Here is a 21,623-nt window from a genome sequence, read left to right as displayed (position 1 = left end):
TCTGCTGGCTCGCAACTATTACAACAGAGTGGACTAAAACATCTCTCTGAACAGACAATTAGTAACATCTTCCTTGAAATAGGGTGTCATTGTACGCACATTACCTTTTAAAAAGTGTCACTCCCTTAGTGCCCTAGCAGCGTGCTGTCAAACATTTCGAGGTGACAATCTGGCTCTCTGTGGCAGATTCATCTGATCCACATGTAAATAACACCAGCAGGAATATAAAGGGCTGGAAAAAGAAAGAGTATTTGCATTTTGGGGGTCAGAGTTTTATGATTTAAATCGATTTTGCCTTGAGGTACCAGCAAATTGGTCACAAAGTTTAACAGTAAAAGGAAAGAAAGATTAAGTAGGTAACACAATTTCACTTGACAGAGACCTAGAAATAAGTTAACCATAGTCTGTAATTAGCTTTCTAATTCTGTCCCTCAGTCTTAATTGTTACTAGCCTACAAACACCTTGAACAGCTTAGTTTACAGACTATCCCTACATTATCATCAAACAGAGGAAATAAAGATTAAAATCCTTTACAACAGAAAAATAGAACAAAGAATGATTTCTTTTATAGACAGCCAAATATTATGGCCGTTGCAGGTATTATAACTTTCAGTGCCATGCATTCATACACTTGACATCAATATCATATTTAGCCAATCACTGCCATCAGTGTCTACTGCTCATTTAGATGATGGTGGCTGAGGTGCTAAAACATGCAGAGGGTGTTGTAAAGGAAAGGAACAAGGAAAATCTTCATAACAAATCAGATTATTGTAATATCCTATGATATTGGACAGATGACATTATTTTACATATTCCTGGAAAATCAGTCCCCCTTCTGTACAATAATTATAAGAATAGTTTTAACCAATATAACAAATTAGGCAATAATTCACAGGTTGTAACCTAGAATAAAACTTCTCGCAGAAGGCAAAGGTTTGGCTTCAACACCTATACGTTCCAGACATTTTACTTTAAGGTTAGACGTTATTTGAAGGCCATCTCCTGAGGACAGATGAGAGAGCAAATACCACCAGGTGAGGGTTTACCTCTGCACCAATATCAGCTTGCCTGGGTGGCATTTATCAAGCTTCAAGAGGATCTTAAGGACACACCAGGATGTTTGTGAAGAGGTTGGTGGATAAATATAGGAGGGAGCTAATCAAGCTGTCTATCAACAAAAGGATGCACCATCTGTTTGCTTCATCACTTGTCCTGTGGCTCAGACTCTTTTTTTTTTTTCCAATGCAGGTTCCAGTCTGTTGAGTTATATACAAAGCAGAAGTTGATGCAATTACACTACCATGGCTTTCAGAACATCGACATATTTTTAAATTAACAGATGGACTCGTGCAAATGTATTAAAAGAAAAAAAAAAAAGGATGCTTTGCAAAATGAAAATAGGATTTGCTTTTAAGTGAAAGGATAAATATGCTCATTTTTGAATTTGATTGCAAAAGCTGCCAAAAAAATGGGTCAAGAGCAACAAAAAGACAATAAAAGTTGCATGCATGCGTAAACTAGTGAAAACTTTGATGACTGGCAGCAGCTCACTACTTAAGATGACAAAATATAAAAAAATAAAAAATAAAAAAGACAAATCTCAGTTACTTGTCTTTTAAGCAGTGTGAACATTTGGGAACTGAGGGGCCCAATCAATCAGGAATCAAATGTAATGCAAACTTATTTAAACATGTTTTGTCAAATTCAAAGTAATCTGTCCACTATATTTAACTTATGTAGAGTGTTTGAATCTAACTTTATGCTGCAATGTTTTTGAAACAAACAATATATATATGTATAGAAAAAAAATCACATGCAAAATGGTTTTCAGACAACATTTCTTTAATACAAAGTCAACATATCTACATACACAGTGGCTTTAAACCAATTATTGTTTCAGTTCGAAGTAACAGTTTGAAAGTGATAGCACTTGGCCCTCATGTAAAGGAAAATGGTTTTGCTAAGTTTGGGTTCTTTTCATTTGTCGATATGTACTGCATCTGTTTTATTCTCTTAATGGGATTCACTTTTCCGTGTTGTCCTTTTGTTACATCCTTACCTGCCCTCCAATAAATGTCCCAGTAAATTTAGTGGCTGTTTTACAAAAAAAAAGGAGCATCTTCACTTGATGTCAAAAGAATAACACATTGCACAAGCTTCGAGCAACTTCCATGATTTCAGTTTTGGCCTGTCCACCAGTCTGACTGAATCCCAAAAGGGTTTTGTTCATTAGGAAACATCTCAATGTGAATTTGCAGCAGGGTTTTGGTTGCCTCGATCTGTTCTTGGTTGCACCGCATTGCCGTTGTTCACCCAGTCCTGATTTCCTTCTAACGAAACATGATCAAACAAAAAACAGTATGTATACAAGACTAAAAATCCACCAGGGAGGAAAAAAGGTCAGTGTGTTATGTTGTAAGTGAAGTATGTATGGCCTTCAGCATAGCTGTATTTCATACATTTATGGGTTAACATCTTGCCATTTTAGGTAACTGGACAGCTGCAGAACTTCTGGGGATTTGTAGGAAACTGTTAAAAACTAAACACCTCTGAGAAAAGTAGAGCAGCAAAGACCTTGTAATTTATCTTTTCTTGTTGGACTTCTGAAGTCTAAATAATGTCGCAATCAGATCTTTTGAAACCTCCTAATTACTTCTGTCCACTGTAAGAATAATTGATGATTCAAAGGTTAGTGGGTGGAGACAAGCAATATCTCAGCCTCAGCTAAATTCAACTTGATCCTGATTTTGTGCCCTCGTTCAGGCTACGGGTGTGGGAACAGAAGCTGGCATGTTTCCCAGTTCGACTGCTAGCAGGGGAAATTAAAGGCAGGGAAAAAAGTGAGAGGTAATTAAAGACCAGGGAGCAGAGCTAAGAGAAGGAAGGTTTGAGGAAAAACAGGCTTCACAAACAACAAGAAACTGGATATGAGCAAAACCTTGATCTGTGCATTTGTGTTCCCACTTAAAAGTATGAGATCTCAAGGGTCAAATGATACATATATTTTATATATTTTTTTTATTTACACGTATACTCTAGGTCATAGTGGATGTCTAATAAAATTAATGGCAACATTATGTCTGAAAATATAAGTAAAAAAGGAGAACTTTGAGAAGATTTTCTGAAGATTGTGAAGGTCATAGTCTGTACATATTCATACAAGGTACAGTATGTCAGTGGCTTGATACATATAACAAAAACAGTCAGTCATGAAATGTTGACTAATTCTTGTAAATCAGATTTTTAAAAATAATGCTCAGAAGTTAATATAAACAAACAAAAAAAGCTTTTAAAATACCATCTCCTCATCGGCACGAGTTCTACCCAACGGATAGAAGGTTAAAGACTGATGACCAGAGGCAATATTATGACATAGGACTCTTTTTTTTTTTTTTTGAAGAGACTCTACGATTACATAAGAATGTTAAAAAAATAATAATGTTAAAAAAGAAAAAAACCAAAAAAAAATATTTTTTAATATTCTAGAACTGACAGTTTCATTCATACTATGTGTTTGGATATATCTTCAGATCCTGCATTTAAATATATATGCAAGTGTGAGTGTGCAGTATATTTATATATGTAAATATATACACACATATATATATATATATGCACACATACACACAAACATGTTATATTCAACATTTCTACAGTGAAAAAATAGAATGTCTTTCAACATAATATGAACAGACAAGCATTACTGTTTTCCTGCTAATTAAAAAAAAAATGTGATAAACATCTCTGTTAAAAAAGAAAAGAAAAAGAAAATGAAAGTCTATGTAATGCAGTATAAGTCATCATAATACAACATTAATTCATGTTTTCATCATGTTACAATAACAATAAGGCTTTTTTGGAAATAAGATCACACACAGTTATGTCCATTGCTCTGGTTTTTGTGCACATCCACAGTAAACCTTCACAGAATCCTCACTGGTACCAAAGCGCTGTCTTCAAAATGAAAACTTGGAGGTTTGAAAGCTTTTTTGTTTCTTTAAATCATACACGTATGCATTACTGTGTCAACCTGAAGTTGCTTTTGGGGGCATTTGATTCTCTGTTTTGCCTATTGTGCAAGTAACTGACAAACTTTGTTCACACATCATGGCATCAATATCCAAAATGGCTACGTGCTCTGGAAGGTTCACCCACAGAGACATCATCTAGAAAATGGAGGCCAAACACCAAAGTGTCTATTTTGTTTATCGACCAGTTACCAAACACACATACAGTGATACTTGGGGCCAATTTGTCATCCACACTAATGTACAATTTTGTAATTGCAAAAGACCTTTGCCACTTTTGAGCGTCTTGTACAATGATACAGATGATTATAGAGGAGGCTCTTTAAAAAAAAAAAAAAGGAAAAAAAGAAAGAAAAAGAAAGAAGAAGCAGCGGTGGACGATGACGTCATGTGGATGCGCTTTCTGTCATGCCCACCTGGGAGCAAGAAGTTAGCAGAGCTGGCATTTTTTTGTTTGTTTTGTTCATCGGATTCCTCTTCTTCAAGAGTCACATGTACAGCATACACGAGATAAGCAGCATGTTTGGTTTTGACAGAAGATAAAACGGAAAACTAATGGGAAAAAAAAACAAAACAAAAAAAAACAGATTTTGTCCTCCTAAGACAAAACAGTTCCAAACAAAGATAATGAGCATTGGTCACTGTACACAAAGAAAGCCTCGACTTTGTGGCATTCCTTGTTTGGTTGATCCATTTGTTCCAAAGCCTTCAACCCCACCAGACGGTGAATGCTGCAGCCCCGCAGTTCCAAAGAGAGAAGGGATTGTAAAAAATCATGGGACAACGTTGCCATTTCTCTCACTTCGAACATCCAGCAAGAGACCAAGCCAAAGATCGTCCCAACAGATGTGGTTTTTCTTGCTTTATCGGTTCACTGAAACATGAACTTTCTGGACAGCTCTGCTTGGTAAATATACTTTTCAACTTTTCTCTGGTTAACTGGCTTACGATACAAACTTAATGCAAGTTCACAGTTCATAACAAACAAATTTTATGCGTTACTTCTGTCTATTTGAGAACCACTGGGAATGCCTTTTAAAGCTCTTAGGGCTTAACAGGCAGTTTGTTGATGTTTACTGTAACTGTTGAGAAATCTTCCATGTGAACTATGCATAATATAAGTGGAACAGTGTAAAACTTCACTGTGTTATTACTGCCAAATGTGAATATTTTTGTTCTGTCAATGACTGAATGATCAGTTTGGAAAAAGCCAGTTGTGTTTACATAGGTGGCTGCAATTTGGCCATTTTGCTGAATAACACTCACAAAAAATAGTTGATAGAAATACTTAACCCCTTTTTTTTTTACATCCAAAACAAGCACATTTTCCCAGTCTTCGCTACATCCATCTGCTTCTTGTTGATTGTTGATTTTTTTTTTTTTTTTAATTTTGTTGGTGTTGTTTTGCTTTCTTTTTCCTTTGTTGCCTGTTGCTTGTTCACTGCTGTATCACAAAGATAGTTTTGAGAAGAGAAATGTCCACGAATGTTTACAATGTCCTCCACATTGAAACACTTGAGGTAAAGTAAGCAGTCTGACACTTGGATCGATAACCCGCCCCACAGTTTGAGCCACAGCTTCTGGTTACTCCGTGCTGAGAATCTTTATTTGTTGAAATTAAGGGAATTTTTTTTCTTCTGTTCCTTTTGTCTCAATTGGAATTACTCTTAACTGCTTGCTTTGGGTGTTTTGTTTTGTTTTTTACTAAAAATCTACTGGATCCTGTTTGGTGTGTCTGAATAAGAGCAGTGGTAAAATTATCAGCTGCTGCTGTTGTTTCAGATTTCAAAGTTTCTATGGCTCAGGAAACTGTTGAGTTGGGTGAGGGGGGGTGCAACAGGATTCTGGGGGAAGAGATGGCTTTTTACGTTGCATAGTGATCAAAGCTTCCTAAGTACTCCAGTGCTGCGTGGTAGCAGAATTGGTACTCATCCTGCAGAAAAGAAAAATACAAACATATATGAAATAAAAACATAAACTTGCTACAATGATTTTAGAAAACTTTGAAGTGAAATAAATTAAAGTGAGTGGTGTCTGACCTCAGTCTGGACCATAGCTGGCCTTTGTGTCCGGAGCATCTTCACGGTTTGAAAGATATCAACAACACCTTCGTAGCGCATTCTCTCCAGGACGATACTGAGAGTGATGAAGACTCCTGTCCTTCCCACTCCAGCACTAGAAAAACAAGCAAAGAGTGAATCAATAAAGATATTAACATATGTCTAACTGACATATACAAAAAAACATGACTCCCAAAACAAAACAAAAAAGACTTTCTTTGTACAGAGAGATTTTGTCTGTGTCTTAAATAGCCCTTTCTAATTCACATTAGACCTGCACAATGATTAAATTAAAAGACAGACCGATCAACAGGTCAGACAATTAATTAGTCCCTTTTTTGTCACTTTTTAAATAACAGGCATCAGCCACACCTGAGTACACTAAGACGATTATTAGGCAGGCGCATCTTTGGGCAGCACACAATACCTGTTGTCAGCTGCACCCCTGCTGTGAAAGTGCTTTTCACTTTCACACCCCAGCTTTTCACAGCTGGGGTGCTTTTTTTGGCACAACACCAGCAGACCTCAAAGGAATACGTTACTTTTAAAAGAACAATTCTGCATTCACCAGAGAAAATGACATAAAATGTTACTTTTAGACAGAAAATATGCACAACTTTTTTTTTTTTCTTTGAACTGCATTCAAAGCGTGTCTTCAATAAACTGTAGCACGAGTAGCAAAAACGTGTACTGATTCATATCAAACTTTAGGGCTAAATCATTGAATCACAGGCAATCCATTTTTCTTTTCTTTTCCAAAATCTAGTAGATGTGATGTGTGTGACTATGAAACTATAATATTTACGGTCCAAAAACCAAGCAAACAGCTTCATAAATCATCCATTGGTGACCCTGATATTCAAAAAACTGGCGATGACATTGTCTATTGAAAAACTCTAATTGGTCAAAGTCTGAGTATTATACTAACATCTTCTATAAAATACATGGCTTGTTGACAGCAGTATCAGTAGCTCTGACAAAAAAAGCTAAGTTTCACATCCAAAAATATCACCTGCAAGGTAACAAGTATAGCGATGGCAAGGAGACAATTTGCATGCGAGAACCCTGTGAATCCACTTACATGTGCACATGCATTTTTGTCCGGAAGGACATAAACCCATGCACACATCCTAAATCACATAGACACACAAACAACATTCAGTCTTATTAAGCTCCTCCTTCTATGTGCCAAAAGAAAATAAGAAACTCAGGCTGCTGCTGCTCTCCAGAAATACAGCCTGAGTTTTAACTTGGATCCTGCAATACTTGAGAGTTGCCTCTTTAAGCTGCTTTGCTGTGAAATGACTTCCACATCACCAACGGAACAATAATTGATGTGACAACAAATTTATATGAGCTTCTTCCAGCCTCTGATGCCACTTTGTTGAATGAGCAGCGAAACTGATAGCTGCAGACACTTTTGGCTTATGTATGCCACCAACTAGCTGTGTGTATGTGGAGAACAAAGGTAGCTTGTATAGTTTGACTAAATTTCAATGATAACAAACACTGTAGTCTAATCATGCAGAACATACTATCACCCCAGCACGCAGTGCTATCTCTCAGCCCACCCAAAGCTGCTTCCTGGGAGTCGCTCTCGGCTCGACACATGGGCTCTTAAACTCACTCCGAGCTCCTCTTTCTCTTTTCAACCTCCTTCGATCCAAATCTTAAAGCTCGGCAAGCCACTGCAGGCTGAGAGGATTTCATGTCCCCATTCGCAGGAAGTAATCATGCAATTAATGACAAAAAGCATGTGGGCATATTAGATAGAGGCCGAGGAAAAGAGAGGAGGAGGAGGGAGAGGGAGAGAAAAGGGGTCCAGGAGAATGAATGGATGGGGAGGGGGGAAAAAAGGGAGCAAGTGGATTAAGGAATAGGCAGATGACAGACGGGAAAGTCTGGTGATAGAAAACGAAAGAGTAAGAGAAAAGCAAAACGTAAGCTCTTCTCTTTGAGATAAAGCTTGGAAAAGGAGGGAAAGGAAAAGAGAAGCAGAAGGAGGTGGCTGCTGTGCTGACAAATGAAAACAAGCAATCAATATCACTCCTTCAAAGAAATGTCTTTCCAAAAAAAAAAAAAAAGAGAGAGAGATATGCCTGATGACACCTGTTTGTTGCTTGATTAATAGCAATAAACCTATAAGTGTTGATCATCTTCTGCTTCATAAGAAAGCTAAATAAAAAAATGGACAAGTTATTTGCATCATGAGAGTCATCTACTCATGCTTAAATCTAGTGTGGTAACTTCTAGAGTTTGAGCTCTCCTAAAAAAACCACTGAACTAAGTTCATTTAGACGTGTTCAGAATCCTTAAACTGTTCATTAAGCTGCAGTATAAAGAGTGGTCATGTGACTCTTGCCTTTAATAGGCCGAAAGTCCTTTTGTCCATTACTCCAGTCCTGCAATAACTAAGCCACACACAGAACGACAGCTCCCACCTCCTTCCAATTACAGCCTCATAGAAAGGTAAAATAACTCAGTCTTATTGGAGTTTCCCTTACACACATTACAAGTCCCAGAGGGCCATTTTCTAACCGGATAACATCATTTTCTCTTTTTAAAACCAAAGAGCTGATGTCATGTTTGATGATGTAATGGTGCCTTGGTGTGTATATGCAGTAAAAGCAACACTATGTTCAAAATAAGTACAATATTTTTATGTGAAATAAAGAACATTCCTCAATGTGGTAAACTATAGCGTACTTTCATCAAAAAACTTGTTGAGTTTAAGAGTTTTTTTTATTCCAATCACACAATGAAAACATAATAATAACAGTTTTTTCCCTTTGCTTTTTTTTTTCCTGTTCATACAGCACATGCAAAATCAAAAAGCAAGAACGATGTTTATTGTGACCCTTCAGATGGATCCTGTTCATTCAATACAAATAATCTGAGGTCCAATTGGCAAACGCTACCAATTACAAATTTCTGCCTTCATCCAGAACTTCAAGTTAATGATGTAAGTTATCCTGGACGCAACACAAAAAGTCATAGAAATGCGCCATGAAGTGATCATAAAACCAAAAGAATGGCCGTATCATTTCATAGGTCTGTTCTTTGCAAATGCCAAGCCACATCTGAGCCTTATTAATTATGGAAGAGGAGGGCCTGTTGGAGTGCAAAGGTAGCAATCCAGTGTAGAAGAAATGAGAGGGGAAATCATATCTAGAGATGTAGTTAGAGCTGCACCTCGGGATGAACTGCACAGCAAAACAATCTTAAGCATCTTAAGAAGTGATTTCATCTCGCCTTGATTCTCGAAGCCTTATAACCTGTTAGGAAAGAAAGTATGTCTTTGGAGCTCAGTTGGAAGCAAAACTAAATCACAGTCTTTTTTTCATCTTTAAGGTGAATTATGAATTACCTGCAGTGGACAGAGATCGGCCCATCCTGTCCAAACTGCTCCTTGGTTTTATGGACCTGGCCAATAAAATCAATGAAACCCTCTCCGGATTTGGGCACACCTTGCTCTGGCCAATCAGTAAACTGGAACTGCCTTACTGTCCTGGACTGGCCATCCTGTAAATGACAGAAAAGGAAGTTAGGATGGAGATTATAGAAAATGTGCAGAAATTAAAAGGTGTGTGTAAAGCCAAGCCACCTCACACACTGCACGACATCACTAAGAAAAAGTAAAGAAGATAAAGTCACACACTCGTGCCACATGGGAGAAACAGTGTCCTTTAACCTCCAAGCAGATTGTTTCCATTTTCTTCCCTACTGTGACAGTTTATGTGTGTGTCAGAAGTATGGTTCTGGTAAACTAATCAATAGTGTATCTGCCACGACAAGTGGCTTCTTCGAGATGCCCGTGTTGAATAGGATAATCCTGCGTAGCGATCAATAAAGCAGCTTGATAGACGAGCAGAGCGAAGGCGGTAAGAAGCAAGAGCAAAAAACAGCACAGGAGAAAAGACTGGATGAAAAATGCAACATGCAAGCTAAAAAATCTTAACAGTTTATTCCTATACTGAGTCCCATAATGTAGTTTTAAAGATGGGGCTGCAGAAATGGCTTCCCATACAAACAAAATTTCCTAAATAAATGCTCACACTGAAGCAGGGTTGCATGGAGGACAAGGGGAGAGATCTGCTTTGTTTTGAGAGAGCTTATTATACAGTCTGCAAGCGCACAGTCAATACTTGTGTCCTTGTAACGAAAGTTCTTTTCAAGTTGTCACAGGGAGAACAAATTAGCCAAGAAAGTCAGCAGAGACAAGCAGTTTTGCACACAGACTCTCTGCTTGATGCCACCAGTAATTAAGACAACCAGGTGTTCATTTCTCTGGTTTCTCACCTCTCCACACAACAGACTTCACTTCAGATTTTAGATGTCATTCACACACATCCTCTTTCCATTTTGATCACACTGGAATTGCACTGTTGGGTAAATAGTCAGCTGAAAACTGGGCTGTTTTTTGTTTTTTTACTTTTCAGAGATACCTGCTTTTTTCTGTGGTGACAAATTACAGATTCTGCATCAGATTTTTTCTGCTGTGTTTGCACCTCTCATCCACAGATAAATGGCACAGTTGTTGAGAGATAGTAAGATTTTTACAAACTCTTTTCCCAATTGGAGATTTTTAAAAACACAGTTATTGGTGTATTAGTGTGCACTTGACAAATGAAGATTGTAAAGAGCAAAATAGCCCATTTTGCACAGAAACACATTTGCTTTGTGCGCTAGAAGCCAATGGAATCAATTCTATCATTTTTTTTTTAAAATTCTGGCTGGCTTTGTTCTGACTCTGTCACCATTAAATTTTGATCATTTGCTGCAAAAGTTAATCACTAAAAGAAATGGTTAATGGTGTCTGAGGATAAAAAGCTGCAATTGTCAGAGATTTTTTCCCTGGGTCTGAATGTACTTTTTTTGTATTCTGATATATTTAATTATGACTTTATTACCACCTATTGGTGACACATTAATATTTTAGCATTTATGTTGGAATGTCTGCTTTTTGTCAGGACAGAGATAAAACCTAACCAACAAAAAAAAAAAAATAAAAAAATAAAACAAAACACCTGGAGTAGTTTAGTTGTAAATCTGACTGAACTGAATTGGAAGAAATTTACATCTACAGCGAGAAAACTGATATTTTAATCGAAAAGAATAAAAAAATAAACTATCTTCTTAACAATCAACTTCTATATAAATGGCTCCATCCTGATGTTTTCCTGTTTTTTCTTTTTTTTAAGAACACAGAAAAGGCTTCATGACAGTGACAAAAATGAGCCGAATAACATGAAATGTGTTCAGGAAAACAAGTACTTGCCCTAGATTCTCGCTTAGCCGTCTGGATTTCTGCCATAAGCTAACAAATTCTTTCTACTGCCAACAGGAAAAATGCAAATGGCAACCATACGGTGGCTTTACAGTATGTAGCTGCTGTATCTTGAAGAATATACACTATCTGTCTATTGAATGTACCTGCACGTACTGTTGCAAACACGTTTCTGCACTGCTGCCACCAAGATGTACTCCTCTCCATTATTGCACTTGACAAATACAGTGATTCTAAGTTAAGCTCCATGTACTGACTCTCTTTGTTTATCATCTCATGTTTCTTTTGCTGTTCCATGACACATCGTGTGTTTTCTTTCTTTTGGTGCCTTTGTTGTTCCTCTCAAAAACATTTAGCCTCAGTGGGGGGATTAAAAATGAAAGAGAGGGGCAAAGACAACAACACAATAAACCAAGCATGCCAAAGAAAACGTGGAGGAAAAAATAAATAAATAAAAGAGGAAAATTTAACACACAACCTGGGGGCCCACACGGCGTGTCAAATTGTGTGATTAAATACGTGACTGGCTCTGTAGATGTGAGTGTTGAGGCGTGGAGTCTATGCCATTACTGCATGAAGTCTATGCTATTACTGTGCAGGCGCATGTGACGACACACAGACACATTTTTGTGCAAAAACAAAAGCATACATCTGATTGACGGTACCTGCTGTTAAAGCCAACTTTACAAACACTCTTTACATGCACGCACGCTCAGTAAAAGGGAGTTGGGGCTTGTAAAACACACACAAACACACTCACACAAACACAACTCCACTTTAAACCATATGCAGCACTATCATCTTCTCCATCTTTCTGCTTTGTTCCCATAAATGTGATAAGATTTGACTTTCTGTTGGTGCTGTTAAGCACTTTGACGTTTCAGCCTGCTTTAATGCTGTACAATGACCACTCCTTAACGCAGAATGGCATGTTGGGACAATGGCATGCATGAATTCATTTAAATGTACAGTATCTGATAGGCTTATTGTATGTTGTTAAGTCAGCATTCAGATTGCTCTGTAGCAGAGAGTGACCAGGATAACCTATATGCATATTTGTGTGTATGTGTGTGTGTATGGGAGCCTGTTTAGAGACATATTACCGTACACACTGTGTCAGGTTATGTAGTTAAAAAAATGGGAATGTGTGCACATGATGCTCAGTTTATGCTTCCACAGAGTCTAGGCCTGATGTTCTGATTTATTCTTCAATTTTATATAATGTCCTGTACGTGTATGCAAGAACATGTATATGTCTTTACCAATATCAACAAAAATACAGGTACTGCAACTACCTGCTACACTGACTGGGAAATCTTTGAATAACTCGGACGATTTTTGCAAGAAAAAAAAAAAAATTTTCTTTCATCTGCTACATTTTTGCTATTTCAAGCTGTCAGATCTAATTGGAACAAAGAAAAAAGATCCTGAGATAAAGACATCATTTAGGTGGTGTGAAACAGGTTTCACACATGTCAGCTCAATAAAAGTCACTCTGGTCATGAACTCTCAATATTGAAGCCACTGCGAAGTCTTGCTTCATGTAGGAATCATCTTAAATACTGAAGGAAATTACAATCTTTAAGTAATTTTAAAAGGTCTGGAGAAAGAAATGATCAAGTTGTCATATTTTTGCAATGGAGCGATTCTCAGCCTGTTTAATTTTTGAACAGTCCCCAGGACACTTGTTGGTGAAGCTGTTTATGAAGCTGTTTATGAAATTTTATGAATTACTCTTTCTAAATAAAAATATAATAGGAGTCAAAAAAGACCCTCCACTCTGGTTCAAAGAAGCAACTTATGGAAGAGTAAAATCTACTACTGATGTGAAAACTGGTGATAACTATTAAATATAAACCCATTTTAAACCATGTTAAATTCATAAACACATCTGATCTCAAATCATCTGATCGTAAAAAAATATATATACCGAGATAAAAAACATAATTGTACTCCAGTTCTGCAGGGTGCATTTACTTAAATGTCAATGTCATTTAGTATAAAGTTAATTTGACTTAATAAACAAAAATTAAATTGTAAACAGTCATATGCAAAGCTTGTTTCGCAAGAACAACCTATTGTCTCTTCCAGCTGCAGTAACCACCGAAGTGGTGCTATCAATATGATCAAGAGTCTTAGTGGATGTTGCAATAATCTTAACACAATATTTCACTTGTTCATTTATTACAACATAAATCCACAAATTGCACCAAAAATCCCCAAATACTGAATGCCTTACCCTGGCATCTGTGACCTTAAATTCCCGGAGGATGTACTGAGGCATGTTATACTCTGCCATGGGATCCACCACAAAGTACTGATACCTGGCGGAGCGCTCTGCTGGCCAGTACTGGTGACATTTTTCCTGAGAGAATGAGTCATTCAGAAAATGTTACTATTTTTGTTTTAACACGAGATTGAAAACTGACAAAAAAAAAAAAAAATCAAAGCCTTACCCGCCCCATCTCTCTTAGTTTGGTTAACATGACTACAATAGTGGAATTGTTCTCCCAGAGCATTCTCCAGAAGTCTTCTGTAGTCTCTGCTAGAGGCCCCTGTGTGGCAATGTAAGCCTTCTGCTGCCTGTTTTACGATAACGCCACAAGAAAATCAGTTTAGTTTTAAACACAAATGATGAAAATTCACACAACAAAACTTTAATACTGTGAACTTCATCTTGGTCTTGTGAGAAGCACAAGACTGTCACACAACTCATACTCACATGTGCATGACTGTCACAGCTCTCCTACCTGTATCCATCAATGAAGCTGGCATTGATGTAATCAGATCCTTCCAGGCCTCTGATTGGCTGCAGGCAGACACGTGTGGTCTCGTAGGGCATGATGTTGACCAGCCGGTTCTTGAACTTGTTGCAGGGAAGGTTGGCACTGATGAAGCGTGATGTATGGGCTTTGGAGTTGGCCAAACGCTGGTGAGGAAGGATGGGGAGATAGATCATTACTTTAAAGGAAGAATGGCTTGGTGGGAGAATGATGGACCAATATATGGGTGGGGGNGGGGGGGGGATGCTGAAAAGAAAGGACAGTGGCAGGAAGAAGAAAAAAGGAACTGGTAATAGACACAGTAGTTACAAAAAGAATAGAAAAGATATGAGTTATGGAGGAGAGAGAAAACCAGTGGAGGATGATTAAATAAAAAAAGAGAAGGGGGGTGAGGGAAACAGGTGCCAGACAGATTAACAAAAGCGTAGAATATCAATGAAAGAAAGTAATAAAGACGACCCAATCTGAATCTGATCTTACTCATGCTTTGGTTACAATGGCATCTCTTCAAAGCAACATTATTTATTAAAAAAAAAGAAATATTTTCTAAAAGTTTGTCCTTCATTTGCAACTTGTGAGGTCCTGCAAAGTCGGAAGAAAAGAGGGAAAATATGCCACGCACCCTGACTAACAAGCCTCTGCATCAAGTCTGTATGAAATAGAAAACTCCCCTGAAAGTGGGTCACTAGTGCCTTTGATACTGGCAGCATGGTATATGCTCATGAAGCAGGGATGCTCAGAAAACACACACACACAGACAACATAGTGATCAAAACAAAAAGTAATATTGCAACATCATCACCGTCATAACAAACACAAAAGGAGATCTGGGGTCAGCAGTTTCAACGATCACATTTTATAGGCTTCAGTGTTTAAACAAAGAGAGTTTGTGTTTTGTGTGTTTGCTCATTAGCCATCAAATAATATACAGCTTTGTCAGGTCATTTTGCTTTGCTTGGTTGTCAAACTATACAAACATATCTTCTGCTTATCTGCACCGAATACCATCCAGTTTTTTTTTTTTCAATCTCTTTCTCCAGTTTTGCTCTTTAAAATCAGTATGGCTCTCTTTTTGGCCCGAGATTCATCCAGAATTTTCCTTCTCCTCACTTGACTTTGTCCCTTTCAACGGTTTTCTTTTTGATCTGTTTAACATATAAGCACCTGGAAAGGCTTGAGTTGGTCTGGCGCTGCTAAAGAGGGCCTCAGCTACAACACTAAACACCACAGAGCGTGCGGGGAACTGAGCCAAACCTGGCAAGCAGCAAGGCAGAAACATACTTTCTAGTCATGACTGCCAGCTCCTTCCCTTTAATAGTACAGTATGTTCGGTCAGCTGGATGGTGGACTACATAAATTAGGAAGAGAACCATCATAATGATGCTTTACTTAGTTATTTGTGTTACTTTTTGATTGGTTTAAGAAGCTACTGTATGTGATAGACTGATTTTCTGCAAGTAAAAAATTAATAAAAGCACAAAAATGAAAGAAGAATGCACAAGTTTAGACATAATTATAAGTTCTCAGACAGCTTACACCAAATTACTTTAGCCTGTTAAACTTGTTTATTGTAATCATTTAAAAAGGCCAGATATGGTGAACTTCAAAGACTTACAGACAAACCTTTTCAAACTATGGCAAGACAATCAGCATCTTTAATAAGCAGCTGCCTGCACTTGAAAAAAAAATTAAAATATTAATGCCTATGAATGACTATCAGAGAATACTTACAGATGTTTCAGAAAATGTATTTTCTCAATTTGTAATGCAACTATCAAATTATATTTTTTACAGCCTATTTTGAAGGTCAAGTTAAGGTCTGGAAGACTGAGAAATCTTTCCAAGAGTACTAGTTATAGGATTGCTTGAAGGGCAAATTAAAGTCCCAGCTGACAGTTAAAGACCTTCAGAAAGATTTAACAGCCTCTGAAATGGTAGCGCACTGTTCTGTGCAGACAGCTGAGTAAAAATAACCACCATGAGAATTAAAACCATTCCTGCGTCCCCCACCATCATATTCAGAGACTGAATCTGAACAAGCCTGATGAATTTTCAGCCTGATGAAGTCACGTGAGCTGATGAACATTTTGACTGCAATTAACAAAGATGTATGCAGAGGAAATAGGTTGGAGAACGCCATAAAACGAACCCCTCTGAGACTGTTGCTTGTGTTCTAGGTATGTTGAACATTTCCCTGCTATCAAAAAAACTGAGTCAAAAAAATAAATTTAAAACTGTGTGACATGCAAATTTTTACACCTATAATTAAATGTACTGGATCTTATTTAGTATTTTTTACATATCCCTCATAAAAAAGTTTTCAAACCCTAATTTTCCTCTGCATTGTATTCTGCTTTGTGTTAAAAAGGATTATGATGTAAACTTGTTGGAAATTACCATCTTCACTTCTGGTAAAACTGAAAAGAGGATCTTTGTCTTCCTGTTTGCATTTGGATCCCAATTAAAACTCAACTGGTGAATTCTAAACAATTCCTGTGCTGTTTAATTAGAAATGGATCCCAGCAGCCTGGTAGCTCCTTTCTGTTTGTGTTGTAATTCATGTTCTGAACTCTGCTGAATACTTTCTGCAAGTGGGTTTTGTGCATAAATAGTTCCGTGATTACACTTGTTATTCATGCACATACAGCATACAACAAAGTGATTGCCTGACAGCTTCACCACAAATCCTTCTAGTGGAATTATTTTCTCTGCTCAACTCCCGTGAATTCTTCCAGTCATGGCTTAACTCTAAGGCATGCTACATCCAACACGAGAGCCAAAAGGTTTTCCAACACATTCCCATTATGCACTTTTCTGTGGAATCACCTGACTTCCAAGATAGCATACCGATGCCCCTTTGCTCATTAGCTGCTACTTATTCTTTCACTCACCTCTACTTTTTTTCATAACCAAGGATTAATTACTTAGCCCTCCTAGCCATCTTCACACAAACTTCCTACCTCTGTCCTGACTGTAACGCCAAGATTATTAATCCCAGTTTGGCTCCTGACACAAGTTCAGCATTGTCCCTGTTACAAATTGCAAGATATTATTTCACTTGTGTGTGTGCCAGAGTTAAAAAAAGGAGAAGAAAAAAAAAAAAGGTCGAAACACACCAGCAATATTATTGTTTCCTGGCAGAGAGGCTGTGCTGATAAATGGCGATGTGAAGATGACGGATGATTTGAAAATGAGGGTGCATGCAGTCCAAGGTCAGCAGATACTGACTGCAGCACAGAAGCTGAGGTGAGTTCATAAGTGTATGATTGTTAAGATACGTAGTGGATATCCACGTAAACACTGCACCTTGTTGTTTATCCTCACTCCCTGCTTTGTCATGAGTTTCTGCATGAAACTATGCATCCTTTCTTTCTATGACCTAAATGCAGCTACAACTCCTACCTTTAATCCATGTGGCAAAGAACCCAGTTTTTTTTACTGTGCATATTGGTCCAAATTCCCACAAAGTTCCAGTGTTGGTTAAAAAAATAAAAAAATGACTTTAACATTTTCATTTTCTAGTTTCAGAAAAAGCACAGCAATATTTCATTTAGTATCTATCTAAGCTGAGAATTCAAGTGAGCCTCAGATAATTAAATACGATTTTTTTTTCTAGTGCACCTAGAATTTTATTAACTACAAACTGGCGAGCAGCTGCAATGCAAATAAGAGAGATTTCATTTATGTTCTAGCTTACCTGGGACTGAAAGGGATTGCATCTTCAAGAGGCAGATCTCTATATTAAAAGGTGAACTCTGCGAGCGTACGTGCCTCTGTCTGAGCCACACAAGCAACATTCATCGGATTTGTCTGACTCCAAGTAAAGTTTGTTTGAAATACTTTGAAAATTTTGCTTCATAGTGCAGCACGACTTTATTAAAATTCATTCTCCCAGTTACCGCTCGTTGGGATTTGTTCTCTAATCTTATGTTTTGGTGTCAACGCTACTTGCTTAAAGCAAAGTTAATGGTTTCAGAAATATGGCTGGGTTGTTAAAACCGCTAAATTAAAAAAGTTTCTTGACGTTAAAGTCCAATGACTGCAAGTAATCATTAGAATCACAGCAAATAACAATAAGGATGCAAGAACAAAAATGAGAAAGAAAATTAGATTTGCAGCCAAAATGACTTCTGAGAAAAAAAATGTAATGCCAGGATTTTTCTTTTTCTTTAGAAAGCTTTTAGGATGACAAAAACCTAATGCTGCTCTATTGATTTCAGTCATTAGTCTCTAATAAAGACAGGTCAGCTCTTTTTGCCAGGTGACTCACAGACTCAGAGAATCTATAAGCAAGGCGTTCCGCCGTTTTAAGGCTAAAGCCCAAAAGTAGTTTTTAATATAAAGGTAATAAGAGCATAAAAATGACCAGGTCTTTAAGGTAATTACTCCATTTCTGCACCTTGAACTCTAGCTCCATCCCAGTGACGTGCTCGCCGCTCTCCACCTGGGCCAGCTTCTGGATGTAGGAGTAGAGGCTGCGGGCGGCCACCTCAGTGTTCCCGCAGGCCACTGCCTCCAGCAGCGCGTCGTGAATGAAGCTGTACTGGTCCTCTGTCTGCACCATGTAGTTCCGCTGCGAGCGCATCAGCGTCACATGGCCATAAATGTCCACCGTCTTCTCGTGCTTGATACGCTCAAGCATGGCGTCGATTACTATAAAGCAGCCTGTCCGGCCGACACCAGCACTGTAGCGGAAAGGAACAAACAGAAAGAGAGATCAGTCTGGTCTTTGTTCTTGTTCCTATAGTTTAGTACTCTCATTGGGTTTTTCTTCTTCATACATTTACCTCATTTTACCCATGCAAATATATATAGTGTTTTCAGCAATGGTTGTTATGGAGATATAGTTTAAATAACTGAGAAGGCACAAGAAAACAGGGCGATAGTGTGATTGTTTGGAATAAAATAATAATAAAAAAAAAAGGAATAAAAATGACAAATGGAACAACATTAGCAGAGTGAAGGAGACTCAGCATGGCAAGCTGTCAAACTTTTGAATTATTGTGTAGTGCTTTGGACTCACTCAAGTCTCCTTATCGCGACTAAAAAAAAAGGAAGTTTTCAATTTGAATAAGACATTTGAGAGCTACAGCTTGTATAAGGAGGAAGAGATGAAAAGGAAAAAAAAGGGAGAGGCAGGCAAGGTGGGGAGGGATTACTATGTGACATTTGACAGCAGGAAAAAAAATGGTACGAAGAATGACAACAGTTAAAAAGGATGCCACAGAGAGAAGAATGATGAAACCAAAATCAATAGGAGAAAAGACTGAAGTCACATAAGAAAGAGAGCATGTGCTTGTTTAAAGTCTGTTATGTAATGTATTATAGAATGTACATGAGACGGCGCGCTGCCATCCTGCCTGCTTTTTGGATATAAAAGAAACAATGATACTGGTATAAACAAAATACATGTTTTGGGGGTTTTTCTGTCTGCTGTTAACTTATATCCGCAGGTGCAAAGCCAAGTCTAAATTTCCATTAAAGCACAATAATTTCATTTGGGCAACAAATTATTACATTCTAAACAGCCTCAACAGCATAAAACTACTAATGACCTGCAGTGAGCGATGATGGGTCCGGCATCAGGCGGGTTACAAGTCTTCACCCTACGGAGGAAGGCTAGGAAAGGGGTCGGGTACTCTGGGACACCGTGGTCAGGCCACGCCGTGAACTGGAACTGACGAACCTCCCGCTTCTCGCTTGAGCCGTTCTGGAAAGAAAGACATTAGACGTGACAGTGATGTGTGACGTGCTTTAGAAGTGACTGATTTTATTGTTGTTATGAAAAAGTAAAGACAAAAAGACATAAGTTGCAGTGTTGCTCTCATTGAATTTTATTTTAAAAAAGTCCTATTTTGGTTGTTTTCATTTAACTTAGAACTTAAAGCGAAATCTTAACTGATCTAACGCAAAAGCTATGCCTTCACAAATTAGACCTAAACCATTTACTGTTAGTAATATTCAATAATTAGGATGAAAATTATTTTGAAATAGAAATAGGCTGGTGCACTGTTTTGTCCTGAGGATTCTCATGATTTCTAATAAATTTTTACAGATTATTTTGAAGAAATATCTATGTGTTAGTCGTTCATCGTGATTTTTTTCAGCTAAAAACATTTTGTAACCTCTACGGCTAAAAGCTCTGTGGCTTTGCACGGTCTAAAAAAGACTTTAGGTGCAGTGTTGCCTATGATGTCATCCTTATCTTAAACAGACCACAGCAGCTTCCCAAACACTGTTATCTTTTAGCTTGCATCTTAAAATCAACACTTGAATCATCAAAACTACGTGGTGGGATCTAGAGAAAGGTGATTTTTCTGCAGCAGAAGGAAAAGAAGAGAGCAAATTAAATATCCCTCAGATCGTTTCCGTCCTCCACTCCTCTCTTTACTCTCATAAGATCCTCTAATAGAGGGACTGTTTGCTTTTCAGTGCAGCGCTTCTGCTTTTCCTGACGGAGGGAAATTTTTCCTTGCTGAATAAATGAATAAATGAGTGTGGTAATTAAAAGCAAACTGACCTAGATCTTCTCTTTTTTTTGCTTTTGACATTTTGCGTTTCTGCAGCTGAGGTACATTGCATGAACAGGACTAATTTCTGGCTGTTTTTTTTTAAGAATTTGTTTTCTTTTCTAAAGGTTTTGTCAGCAGATACAATTTTGCATCACTGTAGGATAAACACATGCAGTGGTTGGGTACCCCAGCAGCTGCAGTATGTATGTGTGTGTGCATAGGTTCTGTGTTTTGCCTGCTTCTGCTGCCTTATATATTACAATAAATCCAGTAAAGTGGGAACCTCTGAGTGAGAAATCAGAGCAACAGTTCTGCATTGCAAAGAAGAAGGAGAGGACAGACAGGAAAATAACTGTACCGGTGGGTTTAATAGAGAGTCTCAGGGCTGCAGAATGAAAATGGGCCTGAATGTCAACTTGCGAGCTTTATCGCTGCTGATGTGTTTTTATCTTTACCTTCACTGGCTCAGCTTGGCATTCACTGTTTCACTGGCCATCCAGCTAAAAAGTCAGCGGTGCTATTAACATGGTGCTACATGGTGAAGAGGAAAATTCAGATCATTTTTAATCAGTCCTCGACTTCATATTACCATGAGGTCCACGTGTGAGATTGAGCCAACATGTAGTGCTTTATTTTTATTTTTTTCTTCCCCCTCGCGTCTGTGTGCAAGTCAGCGCATGAGCGTGTGTTGTTCAAGTTCGTGGGTGCCTATTTGTGTAGAGCATCATGTTTCAGCTGAGCACGAGTGAGTAAAAGCTCCGAGCCGAGTGCGTGCTCGCATGTGAGGACACAATGTGTGTGTTTCAGTGTTTGAATTTGCGTGCGCTCTGTGAGGGTCTTTGTGCAAAAACACAGAGGCATGAGAGCAGTCTGCCAATTATGTATATTGAGTTTCGCTTCTGCTCACTTTACCTAAGTGCTCCAATTTGGCAGATGCACATAAACACAT

At 38.0% G+C, this 21,623-nt stretch overlaps 1 protein-coding gene across 24 annotated transcripts in view; it reads right to left on the bottom strand.

Annotated features, from left to right (window-relative positions):
- Positions 1-3,401: 3,401 nt before the first annotated feature.
- ptprsa (protein tyrosine phosphatase receptor type Sa) overlaps positions 3,402-21,623 on the bottom strand; it is a 214,226-nt gene continuing 196,004 nt past the window's right edge. For all 24 annotated transcript variants that reach the window (XM_017413357.3, XM_017413362.3, XM_017413359.3 and 21 more), the window contains 8 exons: positions 19,718-19,872; positions 18,562-18,847; positions 14,130-14,308; positions 13,836-13,962; positions 13,619-13,744; positions 9,460-9,614; positions 6,072-6,207; positions 3,402-5,965 (listed from right to left, as the gene is read on the bottom strand). In XM_017413357.3, the coding sequence (XP_017268846.1) occupies positions 5,897-5,965; positions 6,072-6,207; positions 9,460-9,614; positions 13,619-13,744; positions 13,836-13,962; positions 14,130-14,308; positions 18,562-18,847; positions 19,718-19,872 (1,233 nt within the window). In that variant the 3' untranslated portion in view covers positions 3,402-5,896. The remainder of the gene's footprint in view (positions 5,966-6,071; positions 6,208-9,459; positions 9,615-13,618; positions 13,745-13,835; positions 13,963-14,129; positions 14,309-18,561; positions 18,848-19,717; positions 19,873-21,623) is intronic.

Source organism: Kryptolebias marmoratus, linkage group LG24 (genome assembly GCF_001649575.2).
Source record: "Kryptolebias marmoratus isolate JLee-2015 linkage group LG24, ASM164957v2, whole genome shotgun sequence".
Classification (NCBI taxonomy): domain Eukaryota; kingdom Metazoa; phylum Chordata; class Actinopteri; order Cyprinodontiformes; family Rivulidae; genus Kryptolebias; species Kryptolebias marmoratus.
This window is presented reverse-complemented; position numbering and strand designations above follow the sequence as displayed.